The 17400-nt window shown below is 46.9% G+C and overlaps 1 protein-coding gene across 5 annotated transcripts in view; it reads left to right on the forward strand.

The window, feature by feature from the left end:
- COBL (cordon-bleu WH2 repeat protein) overlaps positions 1–17400 on the forward strand; it is a 223593-nt gene that overhangs the window by 110754 nt on the left and 95439 nt on the right. For all 5 annotated transcript variants that reach the window (XM_039235694.1, XM_039235693.1, XM_039235696.1 and 2 more), the window contains one exon: positions 16343–16525. In XM_039235694.1, the coding sequence (XP_039091625.1) occupies positions 16343–16525 (183 nt within the window). The remainder of the gene's footprint in view (positions 1–16342; positions 16526–17400) is intronic.

The following is a 17400-nucleotide window of genomic DNA, read 5'->3' on the forward strand; positions in this document are numbered from 1 at the left end:
CTGACGTATGTATGTATCATGAAATAATCACCACAGTTAGTTTAATGTCCCCACTCCCCAAGATATTGTAACTCTACATGGTGATGGATGTATAGGCATTTTCTGAACCTAATACATTATCAGTAGGGTTCAAGGAAATTGAAATATTGCCAACATTCCCTCACATTTGCCAATATAGTGGGTGTTTTTCAATTTTATTTTATTTTAGAGAGTGAGAAAGGGAGAGCACGAGTGGGCAAAGGGGCAGAGGGAAAGAAAAAGAGAATATCTCAGTGCAGAGCCCGACACGGGGCTCAATCCCACAACCCTGAGTAGCATGCCCTGAGCTAAAATCAAGAGTCAGATGTTCAACCGACTGAGCCACCCAGGCGTCCTGCCACTATAGTGTTTTTTTAATGAAATTTTAAAAACTCTTCTCTCAAATGTTAAATCGGTTTTTGTCAAGATCTTGGGTTTATAGATCTAGCCAATTCGGTTTATGGAGAATGTTTGCCCTGTAAATGAATCGGCACAGCAAGCCCTTATTTCCCAGCCAAAAAGCCAAATCAGATTCAACTTTGGTTAAAAAAAGAGTAACACCATACTTCAAAATTTAAATGTGTTAATACATGTCCCCATGACAATTATTTCCCTTCTGAATCTAACAGTAGCTTTGTTGAAATGTTCCAGTTCGTTACATGTCACTTTAAAAATATATGAGTTTAATGCCCTGAACTTAACGCTTCTTCTCCCTGTTAAAGTCATGGTTTTTTGTTGTTGTTGTTATTTTTTAAATTATTTTTTAAATTTAAATTCAAGTTAGTTAACATCGTGTAATCTTGGCTTCAGGAGTAGAATTTAGTGATTCATCACTTACATAGAACACCCAGTGCTCATTCCAAAAAGTACCCGCCTGGGGCACCTGGGTGGCTCAGTCGGTTGAGTGTGCAGCTTCGGCTCAGGTCATGATCTCACAGTTCATAGGATCGAGCCCTGCATCAGGCTCTATGCTGACAGCTCAGAGCCTGGAGCCTGCTTCACATTGTGTGTCTTCCTCTCTCTCTGCCCTTCCCCTGTTGTGCTCTGTCTCTCTCTCCCCCTAACCCCTCTCTCTCTCAAATATGAATATACATTTAAAAAATAAAAAAAGAAGTTCCCTCCTTAATGCCTGTCACCCATTTAACCCATCCCCACACCCATTTCCCCTCCAGCAGCCCTCAGTTTGTTCTCTGTATTTAAGAGTCTCTTATAAGTGCCTCCTTCTCTATTTGTATCTTATTTTTCCTTCCCTTCCCCTATTGTGTTTCTTGAATTCCACATGTGAGTGAAATCACATGATACTCATCTTTCTCTCACTTATTTCACTTAGCATAAAACACTCTAGTTCCATCCACGCTGTTACAAATGGCAAGATATTTTTCATCGCCATTTTTTAAAGTTTATTTATTTATATTTAAGAGCGAGAAAGTGGGAGCGCGATCACGCACGCAAGCAGAGGAGGGACAGGGAGAGAGAATCCCAAGCGGGCTCCGTGCTGTCAGCACACAGCCCAGCGCAAAACTCCACCCCACAACCCTGGGATCCTGAGATGAGCTGAAATCGAGGCTGGTGCTCAACCAGTTGAGCTCCCCAGGTACCCCTTCATGGCTATAGTTTAATGCTCTGTGCAAATCAGCTCTCAGCTGTGAAGACAACCAAATCTTGTTGGTTTCCAGTTTGAAGAAGGATTTGCATGTGGCAGGAGCTAAGGCTGTACTTGACCCAGATATGGCAGAGGCCACCTGTCCACAGAAATGCCTGCAGCCATTCTTATCTGTGTCTAAATAACCCTGAATAAAATTACGTAATGATTCTTAAGACAATCTCTTCTTTTAGCTGTGTAATCTAAGCAAGTCTTTACTTGCCATGGCCACATCAGCAATGCCATTTGCTTGGTGATAGAACAGACTTAAACCCACTGAGAATGGTTTGAAAAGTCCATTAACTCTTTAGCCTGTAATTTGCATCTCAATTTTGGCCACAAATTATTGGAAAATATCTTCCAGGGGCACTTGGGTGGCTCACTGGGTTGAGCATCTGACTTTTGATTTTGGCTCATGGGTCATGATCCCATGGTGGTGAGATTGAGCTCCACAGAGACTGGGCTCTGTGCTGAGCATGGAGCCCGCTTGAGATTCTCTCTCTCTGTCTCTCCCCCTCTCTGTCCCTCTGCCTCTCCCTCCCTCATGCACATGCACATGTGCTCTCTCTCTCTTACAAAAAAAAGAGTCTTCTAATGTTTCATGTACTCTGTAAGCCACATTTGTGTTTGAGTAGGGATTCTATTTAATTACACTAGAGGGCTTGGCTGTTCACACCTCTTTGCTAATTACAGTTAAGTATTATCGCTTTTTCTCCAACAAAAGGTGACAGCATAAATTTTGTTGTGGGCATTTCTAATTTGTGTGAGTTTTTTTTTTTTTCTCAGTGCAACATAAGTAAATATATTCATGATATAGACAAATAGAACCTAGGGAAAAACTTTATAGGAACCATTCAAAGCATATAAAATTCCACGGAGACACCCAGAAGTAGATTGTACACGTGGAAGACATGCCGTGCTCTTAAATGTGAAGATTCAACACTATTTGTTGACAGGTTTTGTGTTAGAGCTAAATAAGTTGGTTATAAACTTTACTTGGAAAAATAAACAAGCAATAACTAGCCAGGAAAACTCTGAAAATCAAGGGGGATGGATAAGCCTAACTAGTTTTAAAAGGCCTCTTAAGCCTCTGTAATTCAGACAATATCGTATTGGCCACAATAGTTCAGTGGAACCCAGAAGAAACTCTGGAGCAAGTTGAAGACAGATATTGATATACAATGTAGATCATATGTCAGACCCGTGGAAGGAAATAAACTTCTTAATGCCAGGGATTTGAGACCATTGAATAGCCCTACAGAGAACGAGAAAATTGTGTACATTTTCACTGTCAATCTGAGGATAAAAAACAAATGAATCAGAAATGTAAATATAAAAATGGAGACCACTGAAGTTACTAGCAGAAAACAGGAGTGAATTCATCTGCAAAATGAAACTAAAGGATACTTTCCCAAAACACTGGTGTATTTGACTTCAAGGAAAACTAAATTCTTGAATGACAGAAGACAGGGAGAGAGGAAGGGAAAGAGAATGTTATAAGCCAAGTAAAAGTCCAAATGACCAATGTGGAATGGGGCTGTTAGAAACAGAAAAGCAATAGCAACCTTATAGAAGTGAAATCATAGGGTATTGTCTTTCTTTGTCTGACTTAATCTTATTTAGTGTGAGTCCCTGTAGGTCCATCCATGTCACTGCAGATGGCAAGATTTCATCCTTTTCTACAGCTGAATAATATTCTGTCATGTGTATATGGCGTATCTTTTCTGTGCATTCAATTATATGTGGAATCTAAAAACTAAAAGACAGAAACAGACTCCTAAATGCAGAGAACAAATTGGTGGTTGTCAGAGAGGCTGGGGTAGGGGAGTGAGCGAAGTAGGTGAAGCAGATTAAGGCAGACAAGCTTCTAGTCACAGGGATGAAAAATATAGCTTAGAGACTATCGTCGATAATATCGTAATAACGTACAGTGCGACACGACACTTGCTGTGGTGGGCGTTGAATAATGTATAGATGTGTTGATTTACTGTGTTGTACACCTGACACTAACACAACATTGTGTGTCTAGTTCAAATTAAAAACAAAGAAAAAGGGGGCACTTGGGTGGCTCAGTCTGTTAAGCATTTGACTCTTGGTTTCGGCTCAGGTCGTGATCTCACGGTTTGTGCGTTGGAGCCCCACACTGGGTTTGGGATACTCTCCCTCCCTCTCTCCCTGCCCCTCCATGTCTTGCTTCCTCTCTCTCTCTTTCTCTTCCCCGGTCAAAAATAAATAAACAAACACTAAAAAAAAAGAAAAAGGTGCCCTGCTGACCAAGATAGATATTCATAGAAAGTTCACAAAAAAGAAATGTAAGCGGTGCCTAAATAAGTGGAAAAGTGCTCAAGTTCACTCCTAAGGAGAAATAGAAATTAAACCTGTAACGAAGTTCCACTTACCACCCCTCCTGTGGTCTGTTTGAATAATACAAAGCTGGAAGAGGAGGAAGAGCCTTATATGCTGGTGGAGTGTTTTCTGGGATTTTTTTTTTTTTTTTAATGAAGAGTGACTTTTCCTGGAAATCAAGGTTCATAATGAAGCTGCAATGTGATAGATTAATTATTGGCCTGGAAAGGAGTTGCCTGGGCCTGACACCATAGGGGCAGGACCACACGTAATAAAATAAGTGGTGGCAGGTGGCGGCGCGGCCCGCTGCCCATGCTTCCTTCTGTGATCGCATCGTGTCCGCCTAGCAGCACCGTGAAGTGACTGTCCTCTTCCTTACACAGACGCAGCATCTGCCAGCTCTCCGGGGCCAAGTGGTTGAGCACATCTGGCCATCTACTTGTGTTTCCCGATGTCGTTCACATTCACTATGTCTTATGCACGTTTGATACTATGCTCGCGTCTATCAAGCATGTAGTGTTGGTGATGGAACTTTCTGCCCTTGTTTTTATAAATCCACTCCCAAGCCACCGATCTGTAGCTGAGTGCGGGCATCTGCCCTTAGGGTGTGAGAGCAAAACTTTCGATCCCACGGAGCCGAGGAGGCCTCTGTCTCCGTGTCCCCCATCCGGATAGTGGGTGTAACACTACCACCCTGTGAGATGGGCGATTACAGAGCCCCGCCTCACACTCTGGGAAGCTCTGTGATGTGAGTAAACTCAGTCAGAGCTTGATTAGAAAGTGTGCAGACATTACTGCTTGTTTTTCCTTGAGAAAATGGGAGTGGCTCAACCTGAGTCTGAAGAGAACAGATGTGCATTAAAAGAAAATACCCTCACGTAGATGGCCCAAGGAATCAGATCTTCCCTGAAAAGATACTTAAGTTTATGGAAACCAAAGTGTATCCCAAGGCACATCTTCATCTTCTTTTTTTGTTTTAATGTGTATGTTTTCAGAGAGCTACAGAGAATATGGGCACATGCATGAGCGAGGGAGGGCCAGAGAGAGGAAAACAGGACTGGAAGTGGGCTCGAACTCATGAACCATATGATCATGACCTGAGCTGAAGTCAGACAGTTAACAAACTAAGCCACCTGGGCACCCCATGTCTTCATCTCATTAATCAAAGGGTCCTCGAATCAGTAAATATAATCACCTCCCAAATAATGCCAAGCTGTTTTCCTGGAATTTTGCATTTTCCGGGAAACTCTCCCTTCTGTATTCATGCGAGCACATGGTTCTCTCAGTCTCTCACGTCTAGACCCTGAGACGCAGGCAGGAGATGGTTGGTCACCACTGGATGTGATTAGGGGTGAGGGGAACATGGCAATGCTCTTTCCATAAGTCATGCAAACAGCAATGATAAGTCATGCGCATTGATGGAATGAGGTACCTGAGTTAATTTACAAGTTACAGACTTACAAATTCAGTGCCCCAAAATGGCTGCACCCAAAAATACTGTATCCGTCCCATAAAGTAGAAAATGCTCTGGGGGCACCTGGGTGGCTCAGTCGGTTGAGTGTCTGACTTCAGCTCAGGTCATGATCTCCTGGTTCATGAGTTCGAGCCCTGCATCGGGCTGGCTTCTGACAGCTCAGAGCCTGGAGCTGCTTCAGATTCTGTCTCTCTCTCTCTCTCTCTGCCCCTCCCCTGCATGTGCTCTCTCTCTCCCTCAAATAAACTTAAAAAAAATGACCAATCTAAAATTTATCAATGTGAGCTTTATAGGGTACCATTGCACTGTTACCATGAAGTTAAAAAGTCTTTTGGTAAATCATTTTCAAAAATCATTGTGTCAAAAAAAAAAAAAAAAAAAAGACTAATGGGGCACCTGGGTGGGTCAGTCGGTTGAGCATCCGACTTGGGCTCAGGTCATGATCTCAAGGTTTCTGGATTCAAGCCCAAAATCAGGTTCTGTGCTGACAGCTCAGAGTCTGGATCCTGCTTCCCTCTCTCTCTGCCCCTCCCCTGCTCGCGCTCTGTTTCTCTCTGTCTCAAATAAATAAATAAATAAATAAATAAACATTTTTTAAAAAGGACAAAACTACCTGGGGCCCTTTTTCCATTTGCCCCGTCAAGGCAGGTATGAAAATACTGTCATCATAGTGCTTTGCTCCTCACAGATGGAAGGTGCTCTGTGTTCTCAGGTGATTTCCAGTTTCAAAGCCCTAATCTGCTTGGGGCACCAGATGGAAAGTCTCCCACAGAGTCATCTGGCCCCGACGGGAGCTGTCACAGTATCAGAGGCCTGCACGTAGGTGCCCAGAGGTGTCTAGGGATGCCCACCAGTAAAACAACACCTTTAGGAATAGTTATTAAAAATTATACAGTTATTAAAAATTAAGTTGTAAAGCTAAAATTTTAGCTGCCGTGAGTTCCATGCTTCTCAAAAGATGCAGTATTTTCACTCGGGTTGCCAGGGTCTGGTAAGAATCCGGTCTTGGGGCGCCTGGGTGGCTTGGTCGGTTAAGCGTCCGACTTTCGCTTAGGTCATGATCTCGCGGTTCGTGGGTTCGAGCCCCGCGTCGGGCTCTGTGCTGACTGCCAGCTCAGAGCCTGGAGCCTGCTTCAGTCTGTGACTCCCTCTCTCTCTGACCCTCCCCTGCTCACGCTGTCTCTATCTCTCCTAGGAAAAAAAAAAAAAAAGTATCCGGTCTCTAGGGGCGCCTGGCTGGCTCAGTGGGTTAAGCATCTGACTTTAGGTCATGATCTCATGGTTTCTGGGTTCAAGCCCAAAGTTGGGCTCTGCGCTGACAGCTTGGAGCCTGCTTGGGATTCCCTCTCTCTTTCCTTCACCCTCTTTCTCTGTCCCCCTTCCTGCACGCGCTCTCTCTCTCAAAATAGAGGAATAAACTTAAATAAATAAATGAAAGGACCCCCTCCCCCCCAGCTAGCTAGTGGATCAGGAAGGACGGTCAAGCGCTCCTGAGAGAGTGTGTTGAGCCAGTGCTGCCACTGGGGGTCAGTGTTGGCACACGCAGCGTGAACCCTGCGGCAACTCTGTGTTCCTGGCTTGGGAACAGTCCAAGTTCCCTCTGTTGGGAATGTCCACGCATTGAGAGCAGAAAGCTATGTCCTGAGGGCTGAGCCACAGGTTTGTGATGTAGAAACAACACAGGTTGTGATCACTCTTGTTTTTTTAAGTTTATTTCTTTATTTTGAGAGAGAGTTCTTTTATTTATTTTGAGAGTGAGCACGAGCAGGGGAGGGGCAGGGAGAAAGGAAAACGAAGAGAGGAAATCCCAAGCGGCCTCCATGCTGTCAGCACAGAGCCTGACACAGGGCTCAAACTCACGAACCGTGAGGTTGTGAGCTGAGCTGAGGTCAGACTCTCACAGCCACCCAGGCACGCCGTGATGGCTCTGCACCTTTCTAAAGTGTTCCGTATGCAAAATTATGAAACAAGAGCAGAGAGAAAGTTGTATAAGTGGAATGGGAGACTCGCACAGAATGCCTATAGCCCAGCTCAGTTTTCTGTGTATTTTCTTTTTCTTTTTTATTTGTATTTATTTTTGAGAGACAGAGAGGGAGACACAGAATCTGAAGCAGGCTCCAGGGTCTGAGCTGTCAGCACAGAGCCCAACGCGGGGCTCGAACTCACAAACCGTAAGATCGTGAGCTAAGCCGAAGTCGGATGCCCAACCGACTGAGCCACCAGCTGCCCCGTGTTGTGTGTCTTCTCGAGCCTGTCTTTATCCAGACCTCTGAGTGCCACCCCCGCCCAGCCTCGTGATATAGATGCAGTGTGGTTACGTCCATGGAGCACCGTGTCCCTTACAATGCGTTCTACTGGAGCATGGTCGTAATTTTTTAAAAAGATTGTGGGATCTTCCAGCAAGGGGGGAAAGCGTGACTTTTGTGTGCTTGAGTTTGGATTGTGTGACCCCCTAGAGCGTCCCCTCCCTGTGTGTGGAGTGGGTCTGTGTCCTGGCCACGCAGGAGCCACAGGAGGATGAGATGGGATTGAGCGGGCCCCGCGAGCGGGAACGACCCCACAGCTGGCACCGCACAACGTCTCTGGTTCAGTAGGACCTTGGTTTGCCAGCACAGTTCGTTCCGGAAACATGCTTGTCATCCGAAGCACTCATATATCACAGCGAATTTCAAGAACCATTGGCTCAGCTGTGATCGTGTGATGTTCGGCGCCACATAGGACTCGTGTTAGGAGACGTCGCTCCTTCATCAAGTTAAAATTCATCACGAAGGTTTGCTTCGTGAACCCTTGCAGAACAAGTTCCTTGTGATCTGAGGTTTTACTGTAGTATAAATAAGGAGGGCGGCCCCCGTCTGAACCACACGGTCCACTTCCACGCAGATGTTTCCCGATGTAGTACAGCGCTCCGAATATATTTCCTCTTCTGATTTGGTAACCTTTTCTTTTAACCCCGTTTCCTTTTCAACACTTTACTTTGTTGTAAGAATAGGTTCCGTGATACACGGATCTTACCCAACACGTCTTCCTCTGCTGTTTGTGTTCTCGGCAAGGTTTCTGACCGACAGTGGGGTGTCAGTAGTTCAGTTTTGGGAGAGTCAAAAGTTACAAGTGGATTTTCACCTGCGCAGGGCAGGGGTCAGCGCCCCAGCCCCCACATTGTTTGAGGGTCAATTATGGATGTCACCGCACTGCCTCCTGAACGGCAGTGGCACCGGCAGCCAGCACCTGGTCCCAGCTGCTCAGTGTCCTAGCCCAGCATCTCGTTTATAAAGCAACTAGACAATAGCAGGAAGGAGCCAGACCCTAACGTGCAATTTAGAACAACGACCCCAAGCTTCTTTGGGTACCCGTTTACCCATGAGCAGTGGTTTCTGAAGTTTGCTTACCACACGCTCTCGAACGCAGATCTGGAAACTATCAGAGAAAGAGACTGTTTTTAAAACTTCGGTGAATTTTGGTTTTTCCCGGAGCACTCGATTCTTGGAATGTGAATAACGTGCAATGGAAGTTGGTTAATGATGCCTAATGCCAGTGCTTGAGCCTCCCATGCGAGGAAGGGTCTCTGGGCCACCGCTGTCTGAAGGAGAGGATGAGGGGAGTCGGGCTCCAGCGAGCTAGTCAGGAAGATAGTCATCATAGTCCTATGATGAGTAATCAATATATTCCCCAGATTCACACATCTGCTCAAAGGTCTCGCTCTCAGGTCTGTCCTACAGCAAAAGCCTTAGAGGATGACAGCTCACCCTGTGTTTTCACAGAGTGTTGGTAACAGAAAAGCAAATGCTACCAGTTGGATCCTCTTGGTTTGCTCATTTGTTTAATTTGTATTTTTTTTTAATGTTTATTCATTTATTTTGAGAGAGAGAGAGAGAAGATTAGTGTGAGCAGGAAAGGGGCAGAGAGAGAAGGAGAAAATCTCAAGCAGGCTCCACACCATCAGCACGGAGCCCGACGTGGGGCTGCATCTCACGAACAGCGAGATCATGACCTGAGCCAAATGGAGAGTTAGGTGCTCAACTGACTGAGCCCCCCAGGCACCCCTGGTTTGCTGATTTTGAAGAAGAGATTCCTGCCAGTAGAGAAATGACCCCAGATTGTTCTCATGCTTACAAGCATCAAAGAGCTTATGTGATGTAGCATTTTGCTGGCTGAAATATAGATCCCATCCAGAAAGCTTCTGCAGCTTTCCTACAAAGGAAAGGCCATCCCTCCAGCATTCACACGGAGGGACCCAGCCAAGGGAACGGTCACTTCCTGGCATCTCATGTACCAGAAAGTGGATTCATGAAGCCCTGCCCCTCACGGGGATCAGTTCACATGAAGTTGGCTTGCTTTATACTTCCTGGTGTGCATTTACTCTGAATCGACTTGGGAGCTCCAGTGTGCCAGGAACCAGCACGCCCACCGGCTGAGGGATCCAGCTGACGGCCTGTCAGGAAGGCTGTGCCACAAGGATAAGGGAAAGCAGACAGAGAACGCCTTCTTGAGAAGGGAATTCTGCACTACCTGCTGCCCAGGATGGTGCTGGCAGCCACACAACAGGATTGAGAATATCCTCTCCTTTCTAGCCAGAAAACGTCAGGAGCTCCACCACACAGGACCCCAGAGAGTATCCGTCCGCCCCATCAGGAAAGCGTGCGGTCCTGCCTTGGACTCCGACGGAACCCTTCCCATGCTGGAGGGAAAGACGGTGGAGGGAACAGACCTCTCCCACCTGGTTCTTTGACAAAGCTTTCCGGAGAAAAGAAAAGTGATACTGACGCCTTTCAAGAGGGGGCAGCAAGTGTAAGGACAGGAGAGGCAGCTGGGTTCCTGGATCCGATCCCCTGGATATGATCTGAGTTCATGCCCTGGGCGGGCAGCCGGGCTGTCCTGAGTAGGTAGTTGCACTGACTCCTTGGGCTTCTGCTCTCCTTTGCATGAAAACTCTAAGATCGTACCATCCTGAAAGGATCCGATGCAAGTTAGAAGAGAGGCTTGCCCCTGCCTGTTTTAACTACAGCCACCGCCAGCAAAATGCTTTCCTTCGTCTCTGAACAGCTGCATCTGAATCCCTCGCAAGCCACATCAGAGGATCTGTTCCCACTTCGAGGACACGTGCCGACCCGATGGGTCTCACGAGCTGCAGTTTGAACGACGTCAATTGCAGATCAGCCTGTCTGTCTTCCTTGACACAGAAATACGTTCTCACCAGAGCTCAGTGTGTCCCTTCGTGTTCACACGGACGGATCCCCCCGCCCCCCCAGGCGTGTGCCCTGGTGCATTTGCAAAGGTGCCTTGTGCAGATGTACACAAGGAACGGAAGCAGAGGAAAAGATGCCACGGTAGTCTGGGCTTCCTTGAAAGAGCAACTGCCCTCAGCCTTGCTCAGTTTCTTGCGCAGTACTGAGGTCTGCTCAGCTTTGGTGAGCGTGTGAACCCCACCACAGTTCTAGGGAAGTCCAGCCTTCCCAGAACCTTCCTCAGGACGACATGGAGGACTCAGGCCGTGACAGCCTCTGCAGTAGGGTGCTGGCCATACCCAGAGCCCATCCCCATCCTGCTGGGTCAGGGGCACAGCCCGCCCTGGACACCAAGTCAAAGGCGTCCACCAGCCACTTGGAAGTTCAGGGTTTCTCTAGGGCTAACGCTCCTGGGTGAGCCCGTGGGGGTGGGGTGTGCATCTCCCCTGGGATTCCTGATTTCAGCCCAGGTCATGATCTCATGGATGTGAGATCGAGCCCCGCGTCGGGCTCCATGCTGTGTGGAGCCTGCCTCGGATTCTCTCCCTTACCCTCTGCCCCTTCCCCCTGCTCGCGTGCCCTAAATAAGTAAGTAAATAAATACCTGGGGCAACATCGGCCATTGCAGTGTTGGCCTCGTTTTGAGCAGGGACACAGATCCTGAAATTGGGAGTTTTTATTTCTCTTTTTATTCGTCTCCTCCCCGATGTGCGTGTGTGAGACAGGATCAAGTCATCGTTGTACCCTGAATGTAATAAACAAACTAACTGAGTATCAGTGGTGTTGTGGATACACAGTTGAGCGTCGTCTCTGACCTGACTTCCCTCCAGCAGACAGCACCCTGTTCGCCCAGGGCGTGAGATCCCATGAGGTCCGGGTCTGAAGGCTGTGTTTACTTCATCCCTTTTTCTCTCCATCTTCCATGGCTTTTTCCTTAATGATTCATGGGACTGAACTCCTGGGAGAGAAAGTCCTGAAAAACAAGACTGCAGTAGCCAAAATATAGATTGGGGTACCCACCCTTAGAGAAAGGCAAGACTCACTCCCCTACAAATTGGGAGGGGGGGGCTTGATTTAAATGGTCATCATTTGGACCAGAACAGGAAGCCAGATCCCTGTTGCAGGAAAGCTGTGGTCTGTCCTTCATGGAACTTTGCCACTTTGAAACAGAAGAGCCCCTAGATTGGAATAAGTAAGACATGGCCCAGGCTGTATGGACTCGGGGTGGCATAGATTATCCTGGTTTCCCATGTCATTTAATATTGATGAGTCAGCATAAAGAGCCCGGAAATAAACCCATGCACGTATGGTCAATCACTTTACAGAGAAGCCAAGAATACACAATGGGAAAAGGACAGTGTCTTCAGTAAACAGTGTTGGGAAAACTGGACCCCTCTCTTTCACACACACACAAAGTAACTCACAATGGATTAGAGACTTGAACTTAAAACCCCAAACCATAAACGCCCTGGAGGAAAACATGGGCAGGAAGCTCCTTGATATCAGTCTTGGTGATGTTTTTGAGCCTGACAAAAGCAAAAATAAGTCAGCGTGATGACATCGTTCTCGAGAAGTTTCTGTTCAGCAAAGGAAGCTGTCAACAAAAACGGAAGGACAGTCTGCCAAATGGGAGAAAATACCTGCAAATCATCTACCTGGTAAGGGGCTAATACCCAAAATGTATAAAAAGCTTATACAGCTCAATAGTAAAAAAAAAAAAAAAAAAAAAAAAAAAAAAACACTATATAGCGGGCAGAAGGTCGTCGTAGACATTTTTTTTCAAAGAAGACATAGAGGGGCACCTGGACGGCTCAGTCGGTTAAGCGTCTGACTTGGGCTCAGGTCACCATCTCCTGGTTCGNAAAAAAAAAAAAAAAAAAAAAAAAGAAAAAATCCCATTCAATAGCGGGCAGAAGGTCTAAGTAGACATTTTTTTTCAAAGAAGACATAGAGGGGCACCTGGACGGCTCAGTCGGTTAAGCGTCTGACTTGGGCTCAGGTCACCATCTCCTGGTTCGTGAGTGTGAGACCCACATGGGACTCTGCTATCAGCGCAGAGCCTGCCTCAGATCCTCTGTCTCCCTCTCTCTCTGCCTCTCGCCCACTCATTTTATTTCTCTCTCTCAAAAATAAATAAAACATTGAAAAAAAGGACATCCAGAGGGCCAACAGCCACATGAAAAGATGCTCAGCCTCACTCATCATCAGGGAAATACAAATCAAAAAGACAATGAGATCCCACTTCACACCTGTCAAAATGGACATTACCAAAATGACATGAAATAACAAGTTTCGGTGTGGAGGAAAGGAAGCCTCGTGCACCGTTGGTGGGAATGCAAACTGGTGCGGCTACTGTGGAAAATGGTATGGAGGGTCCTCAAAAAAGTTAAAGAATAGAACCACCAGATATGGCGATTCAACTTCTGGGTATTTATCCAAAGAAAATGAAAACACTAAAGAGAAAAGATCTAAGCACCCCTGAGTTCACTGTGGTGCTATTTACAATAGTGAAGATACAGAAACAACCTAATAACCCCTAGATCTACAGATGAACATGTAAAGAAACTCCTTCTAATATATTTATATGTATACTCATATATGCGCAGCGGAATATCATTCAGCCATAAAAAAAAAAAGAAAAAGAACGAAATCTTGCCACTTGTGACCAAACGGATGGACCTCGAGGGCATTATGCTAAGTGAAATAAGTCACAGAGAAGAAAGACAAAAACTGCACGATCTCTCTTATATGCAGAACCAAAAAACAAAACAAAACCCACCAAAAAAACACGTCTGGTTGCCAGAGGGGAGGCAACCAGGGAGGAGAGTGAAAAAGTGGGTAAAGGGAGTCAAAAGATTAAAAAGGAAAAATATCTGACAAACCACAGATATCCTCTGGGCAGCCAAAATGTTTTGAATATTTTGACTGCCCATGGGTTGAAGATTGAGCAACACTACTTACTGAATGGCAGAGTTCTCGGGCGGCGCTGATAGACGCAGGTCTGAGGGGCCCTGAGATTGGCCTGCCTGTGAGTGTGAATGGTGGCATGTTGGGAGAGATCTGTGTGGCCCATATGGGGCAGACTGGAGCTATATCAACCTGTTGTGTCAAACTTTAGAGGTGTTCCAGAAACACAGATGATGGATCATGAGAAGCACATTGTTGGCCAGGATAACAGAGACCCCAGCTTGTGGGGACCTGCGATGGGGTGTGCCCTGGGCTTCTGGCTTTACATTTATTTATTTTCCAGAGACAGAGAGAGATAGAGCATGAGCAGGAGAGGCATAGAAAGAGAGGGAGACATGGAATCTGAAGCAGCTCCAGGCTCTGAGCTGCAGGGCTAGAACCCACCATCTGTGAGATCATGACCTGAGCCAAAGCCTGACGCTTAATTGACTAAGTGACCCAGGTGCCCCATGGGCTTCTGACTTTCTGCTGTCTAAGGCCATCTTCCTTGGCCCTCGTGAGGTCATGCTTACCAAAAATACTTAGCGGAGAAGAGAAGAAGGAAATCACCTATAATATGACAAAAATATGCTAGGTGTTAACAGCAATTTGAAGTCAATGGAATTTAAAAATGTTTTATGTTTATTTATTTACTTTGAGAGAGAGAGAGAAAAAACACAGGGGGAGAGCCAGAGAGAGAGGGAGAGAGAATGCCAAGCAGGATCCACACTGTCAGTGAGATCAGGACTTGAGCTGACTCTTGAAGCCAAGAGTCAGACACCTAACCGACGGAGCCAGCCAGGTGCCCCAGAATTTCCCTCTTTTAAAGATGAGACTATGAGAGCGTTCCTACTAGAAGATCCCTGCGTGCGTGTGGTGGGGGTGTTGGATTCCTCCCTGAGATGTGGGTACTAAAAGGGCAATAGGATTATGGGATTAAACCCTGAAATCAACGTTCAATGGATGACCTGCAAAGTACCTTTCAGGGTGTATTCTTCACAGAGCTTCCCAAAAAACTGCATCTGAAGGACAGAGGTGGATTCACAGCCATGTTGAGTGATCGGTCAGGCACACATAGTTGTGGCAAGGGCTGAAGACAAGAGGAATTGGAAGTCCTGAGTCTAGACAGGGCGGAGCGAACATAAGTGGTTGTAGCAGCAGGATTGTGAAACGCCTGGTCCTGAACGTCAGGCTTGTGGATGCCAGACAGGGCCATGCGTGCTTCAGAGATAACCACGGGGAGATTGGATTCCTCTGGCGCCCAGTGTCTCACAAGGAAGCATGGCATAAAAAGCCACCTCCAGAGATCATGGGGTTTCCTTTGCCTTTAATGTTTATGGACAAGAGGGGCACCCGGGTGGCTCAGTCGTTTGAGCGTCTGACGTTGGCTCAGGTCATGGTCTTGCGGTTCATGGGAGCCCCACATCGGGCTCCCTGCTGTCAGTGTGGAGCCCGCTTTGGATCCTCTGTCTCCCTTTCTCTTGGCCCTCCCTCACTTGTGCTTTCTCTCTCAAAAATAAATATTTTTTTAATTAAAAAAAATGCTTATGAACAAGAAAATCTGAGTCTCAAAAAATTTTCTCAGGGAACTGAGTGATAGTAAACTTGGCAGAACAGAATAGGATTTGAGTCTGAGCACAGATAATACTGGGCTTTTGCCCGATGGGTTTCCTTTACATATTTATTTTACTTGCTCTGTTTTAAGTAAGCTCTATGCCCAATGTGGGGCTTGAACTCACGACCCCGAGGTCAAGAGTCGTATGTTCTACTGACCAGCCAGCCAGGCACCCCGCTAAATACTTGTTTTAAATGCACAGATCTTGCTGTTCACTTAAAAGCTTCTCCACCAGCTCCTTTTATTTATTCTTCATTTTTTTAGAGGGTGAGAGTGTGTGCCAACAGGGGAGAGGGGTAGAGAGAGAATCCCAAGCAGGCACCTTGGGAGCACAGAGCCCGGCGTGGGGCTTCATCCCACGACCCTGGGATCACGACCTGAGCAGAAATCAAGAGTTGGATGCTCAACCAACTGAGCCCCCTGGGCACCCTGCACAAGCTCCTTTTATCACAGAGAGGGCAGGGTTGCTGACAAGTTCACATTTTAAAGGTGGCTAATTCCCACCTGCGGTTTGGTCAGGAGTGTTAAACAAGTCCAGCTGGTAAAGGTTCTCAGAGGCTTCAGAGGTCTGTCCTTTCCTGCGTGATTAAGAAAATAACCTTTGTGGGGCACCTGGGGAGGGGGGCGCTCAGTCAGTTGAGCATCCAACTTTGGCTCAGGTCATGATCTCATGGTTCGTGGGTTCGAGCCCCGCGTTGGGCTCTGTGCTGACAGCTCGGAGCCTGGAGCCTGTTTTGGATTCTGTGTCTCCCTCTCTCTCTTCCCCTTCACTGTTCATGCTGTCTCTTTCTCTCTCTCAAAACTAAATAACCATTAAAAAGAAAAGAGAAGAAACCTTTGCAGTGTCAAGAGAGTCTTTGAATGTGTCAATAGAGTATCTTCCACCATAGGGAAAATACGGGCTTTCGACTGAGAGTGAACATTTTGCTCAAGCCCTTCAAGCCCAGCAGTGGGAACGATACTGGAAGCTTGGATGGGCATTTCGCACTTGTTTTTCAGGTTGGAGCACCCCTACACACACACAGTGTGTCACACACAGTGACCTCACACTGATGAGTTTCTCTCCCCGTCCTCCACAGGGCTGCCTCACCACGCCCAACTCCCCGGCGGTGAATCCGCGGTCCGTGCCGTTGGGTCCATCCCTGTCGCTCAGCAACATCTCGGGGGTGTCTGTGAAGTCGGACATGAAGAAGCGCCGGGCCCCGCCCCCTCCAGCCCTGCCTGGCATGGGGCCACCAGCGCAGGACAGGGTCTCTGAAAAGGTAGGCAGAAGGCGGCTCTGGGGAGCGGTACATCCACTGAACGAACCTGTGATTTCTCTAGAAGTTCCGTGTGTGCCCTACGTTCTAGGGAGAGCGTTTGAGGTTAATCTTTAAACTGTATTTAGAAGTAAAAGTGAGGGGTGCCTGGGTGACTCAAGTGTCTGACTCTTGACTTCGGCTCAGGTCGTGATCTCGCCGTGGTGAGATCGAGGCTTGAGTCGGGCTCCTAGAGGAGTGTGGAGCCTTCTTGGGATTCTTTCTCTCCCTCTCTCTCTGCTCATGCTTTCTCTCCCTCTCTCTCTGTCTTTTTCTCAAAATAAATAAATATAAAAAAGTAGAAATAAAGATGAGATGCTGGGCTGCTTCACGTACGGAGGTAGGACACTTACTCTGCTCTAAGTCATTAAGGATCTGTGCTTGTTATCAGCATTTATTGTATCCATAGCATTAAGATGTTGGGCACCGTCATAATCACCAAATGAGAAAATGGCATGGTTTGGGGCACTGAAGGAAATCTGGAGTGTGTATGGATGGGACAGGGATGATAGGTAATACAATATAGACACCCCCAAATAATTCAGATTCAGAGGAAAGCAGGGAGGGCTTTTCACGTTAAGTCAGTTTCCATGTGATGCCACGTTTGCGGTGACCATGGATGTAAGAAGCCACGTGTGCTAAGTTTATCATCAGATCAACTTAACACCTTTGCAAGGGGCTGTCATTACGTGTGGACCAGAAAGAGCCTCTGTCCTCGGCAGCCGGGGTCTGCGCTGGGCTTGTGCCCCCCCGCATGTCTGTCGCAGCGTGAAGCACAGTGGAAGCCCTGGGCCCTCCCTTCTCAGGGGTGAGGACGCTCCTTGACCAAGCAGCTCCTG

The sequence above is a fragment of the Hyaena hyaena genome, unplaced genomic scaffold, assembly GCF_003009895.1.
Source record: "Hyaena hyaena isolate Hyena2069 unplaced genomic scaffold, ASM300989v1 scaffold_101, whole genome shotgun sequence".
NCBI lineage: Eukaryota > Metazoa > Chordata > Mammalia > Carnivora > Hyaenidae > Hyaena > Hyaena hyaena.